Below are 3,887 nucleotides of genomic sequence, written 5' to 3' on the forward strand. Positions count from 1 at the left end.
GGCCGCCTCAGCCCGGACCTCAGCGCGTGCGGCCAGCCCAGGGACGGCGACGAGGTAGGCAGCAGTGCTTCCCTGTTCAGCTCTCTGGCCTCATCCGGCCCCGGGTCCCCAACGCCAAGGGACAGGGTCATCTCGATCGGCACCTCCGCCTCTCTGGTTGCAGCCTCAGCCGTCCCGAGCGGCCTCTACCTCCCGGAAGTCTCCCTGGACCAAGCGTCTCTCCCCTGCTCCCAGGAGGAAGCGACAGGAGGAGTCAGGCTCACCAGGATGGTCCACCAAACCCGTGCCAGCCTCAGGTCAGCAATCTTTGGCCTTGTGAACTCAGGAACCCCTGAGGATTCTGAGTTTGGGGCAGATGGGAAGAATATGAGGGAATACTGCAGTAAAAGGAAACTGGTGGGAAGTGGACCGGAGTGTCCAAGTCTGTCAAACACAGGCAAGAGGAGGGCCACGGGCCAAGCCTCTTGTCAAGAGAGAGGGCTTCAAGAGGCCGTCCGGAGAGAGCATCAGGAAGCCAGCGTTTCCAAGGGCCGCATTGTGCCAGGGGGAATCGACAGGCTGGAAAGAACTAGACCAAGCCGGAAGAGCAAACATCAGGAGGCAAGGGAAACCTCTCTCCTCCATTCCCACCACTTTAAAAAGGGCCAAAAGATGAGAAAAGATTCGTTCCCCACCCAGGACCTGACTCCTTTACAGAATGCCAGCTTTTGGACCAAAACCAGGGCTTCCTTCAGTTTCCACAAGAAGAAAATTGTGACTGATGTGTCAGAGGTCTGCAGCACCTATACCATTGCCACGTCTCTCTCTGGATCCCTCCTATCAGAATGTTCAAACCGGCATGTCATGAACAAAACAAGTGGTGCTCTGTCCTCTTGGCACTCCTCCTCAATGTATTTGCTAAGTCCCTTAAACACTCTAAGTATTTCAAACAAAAAGGCATCTGATGCTGAAAAGGTTTATGGGGAATGCAATCAGAAGGGTCCTGTCCCCTTTAGCCATTGCCTTCCCACAGAAAAACTGCAATGCTGTGAGAAGATTGGGGAAGGGGTGTTTGGCGAAGTGTTTCGAACAATTGCTGATCACGCACCTGTAGCCATAAAAATCATTGCTATTGAAGGACCCGATTTAGTCAATGGATCCCATCAGAAAACCTTTGAGGAAATCCTGCCGGAGATCATCATCTCCAAAGAGTTGAGCCTCTTATCCGGTGAAGTGTGCAACCGCACAGAAGGCTTTATCGGGCTGAACTCAGTGCACTGTGTCCAGGGGTCTTACCCTCCCTTGCTCCTCAAAGCCTGGGATCACTATCATTCAACCAAAGGCTCTGCAAATGACCGGCCTGATTTTTTTAAAGACGACCAGCTCTTCATTGTGCTGGAATTTGAGTTTGGAGGGACTGACCTAGAGCAAATGAAATCCAAGTTGTCTTCCTTGGCTACTGCAAAGAGCATTCTACACCAGCTCACAGCCTCCCTTGCAGTGGCGGAGGCATCACTGCGGTTTGAGCACCGAGACTTACACTGGGGGAATGTGCTCTTAAAGAAAACCAGCCTCAAAGAACTCCACTACACCCTCAACGGGAAGAGCAGCACCATCCCCACCCGTGGCCTGCAAGTCAGCATCATTGACTACACCCTGTCCCGCTTGGAACGGGACGGGATTGTGGTTTTCTGTGACGTTTCCATGGACGAGGACCTGTTTACCGGTGACGGCGACTACCAGTTTGACATCTACAGGCTCATGAAGAAGGAGAATAACAACTGCTGGGGAGAATATCACCCTTATAGTAATGTGCTCTGGCTACATTACCTGACAGACAAGATTCTGAAACAAATGACCTTCAAGAGTAAATGTAACACTCCTGCCATGAAGCAGATCAGGAAGCAGATCCGGGAGTTCCACAGGACAATGCTGAACTTCAGCTCTGCCGCTGACTTGCTTTGCCAGCACAGTCTGTTTAAGTAAGCTCAGTGTGTCTGACTGCCCCCAGGTGAGAGGAGGCTGGTCTTGAAGCCTCTGATGCTGTTTCAGCCTCCATCCTCAGAGCAGGGTGGAACTCCCATTCTCACAGGCTTCCAGTCAGCTTTTCAAACAAGAATTTTGTTTCCAAATGGAAACTGAAATATTTGTTGAAATGTTTAAATGTGCTGATAACAAACGTTCTTTAAAAAGTAAACTAGCTGGGCGCGGTGGCGTGCGCCTGTAGTCCCAGCTACTCGGGAAGCTGAGGCAGGAGGATCACTTGAGCCCAGGAATTCAAATCTAGCCTGGTCAACATAGCAAGACCCCTGCCTCTATTTTTAAAAATAAATAAACTGCATATGAATGCAAATGTTTATATTTGTAAGCCCTCTTTATTTTATTGTATTGAGACAGTGTTGCTCTGTCACCCAGGCTGGAGTGCAGTGGCACATCTCAGCTCCCTGCAACCTCCACCTCCCGGGTTCAAGCAATTCTCCTACCTCAGCCTCCCGAGTAGCTGGGATTACAGGCGTGAGCCATGGTACCTGACCTGTAAGCCCTCTTTCTAATTGTCAGCAGAGTCGTTTCTGTAAATTCGTTTCTATTTTTTGAGCCTTGACACTGATGTAGTATGAGAAAAAAAGACAAAAAAGCCCAGGCTTCAGCCGTCATACTGAGCAGAGCCTGTTGCTTCAGGTATCAAGGCTAGCTCTGGGAACCAGAATACAGATGAGACAACTGAAAGTAAAGAGGCTGAGGCAAAGCAGAGACCAAAAAAAGAGTCTCAGGGGAGAAGAAGGGAAGCTAGTAAGCAACTTACAGGGGGCAGTGTAAGAAATGTCACATGTATCCGTCAAACAGAGAAGCAGAATTTACCAATTTTCAAAGGGGAGATGTCTCTGTCTACTGACAAGGTTTTAATTTTTGCTTATTTTTCCTCAACGGGAGGAAAACTGACAGGTTGCTTTAAGATCTGAGTGATTGAGATTCCTTCTGAACAGGATTTCGGTAATTTACTCCTAGTCTTTTCCCATGGTTAACTTGTCTTTCCTCCGTTTCTAGAACTCTGGTTTTTTATACTTGAGACTCTATAGTCACTCTGGAAAAAGATGCGATTGTGATAAAGAACTGCCTTTAAATACCTGAGTCCTCGTCAGGTTCTTCACTGTTACAATCTGGAGACCTCGTAATTTGGTTGGGACACAAATTTGCAACTGGTATTCTGCTCCGAAGAGGTTTTCCCCATGTATCTGCAAATTAAAATCAGAGTAGGGACTCAAAGCGGGTGTTGCTTTGCCACCTATAGCTTTACAATAATAAGTACTTACATGGAAGAGGAATTCTTTGTGGTGAGAAAGCCCCTGGGCTGTGTGCACGTACATTATGGATGGTCTGCAATTGAGAGGACATGCATCAGCCCTTGAGGACTCTTTCTCCCTTTTTTGGAGACAGGGTCTCACTCTGTTGCCCAGGCTAGAGCGCAGTGGAACAATCATGGCTTAGTGTAGCCTCAACCTCCCAGGCTCAAGTGATCCTCCACCTCAGCCTGCCAAAGTGTTGGGATGACAGGCATGAGCCACCGCACCCATCCTCCTTTCTTTTTTTTTTTGAAACAGAGTCTTGCTCTGTTGCCCAGGCTGAAGTGCAGTGGTGCGATCTCGGCTCACTGAAACCTCTGCCTCCCAGGTTCAAGTGATTCTCCTGCCTCAGCCCCCCCGAGTAGCTGAGATTACAGGTGCCTGCCACCACACCTGGCTAATTTTCATATTTTTAGTAGAGACAGGGTTTTGCCATGTTAGCCACGCTGGTCTGGAACTCCTGACCTCAGGTGATCCACCCACCTCGGCCTCCCAAAGTGCTGGGATGACAGGCGTGAGCCACCGCGCCCAGCCTTCTCTTTTTGAATGAACTTGAGTGCTTTCAAC

General features: G+C 49.3%; 1 protein-coding gene across 1 annotated transcript in view; it reads right to left on the reverse strand.

The window, feature by feature from the left end:
• The window catches only part of ITGAE (integrin, alpha E (antigen CD103, human mucosal lymphocyte antigen 1; alpha polypeptide)), a 101,934-nt gene that overhangs the window by 11,005 nt on the left and 87,042 nt on the right, over positions 1–3,887 (reverse strand). The window contains exons 21-22 of the mRNA XM_011980454.1: positions 3,291–3,354; positions 3,105–3,212 (exon numbers count right to left, since the gene is read on the reverse strand). Of these exons, the coding sequence (XP_011835844.1) occupies positions 3,105–3,212; positions 3,291–3,354 (172 nt within the window). The remainder of the gene's footprint in view (positions 1–3,104; positions 3,213–3,290; positions 3,355–3,887) is intronic.

This window comes from Mandrillus leucophaeus, unplaced genomic scaffold (assembly GCF_000951045.1).
Source record: "Mandrillus leucophaeus isolate KB7577 unplaced genomic scaffold, Mleu.le_1.0 Scaffold212, whole genome shotgun sequence".
NCBI lineage: Eukaryota > Metazoa > Chordata > Mammalia > Primates > Cercopithecidae > Mandrillus > Mandrillus leucophaeus.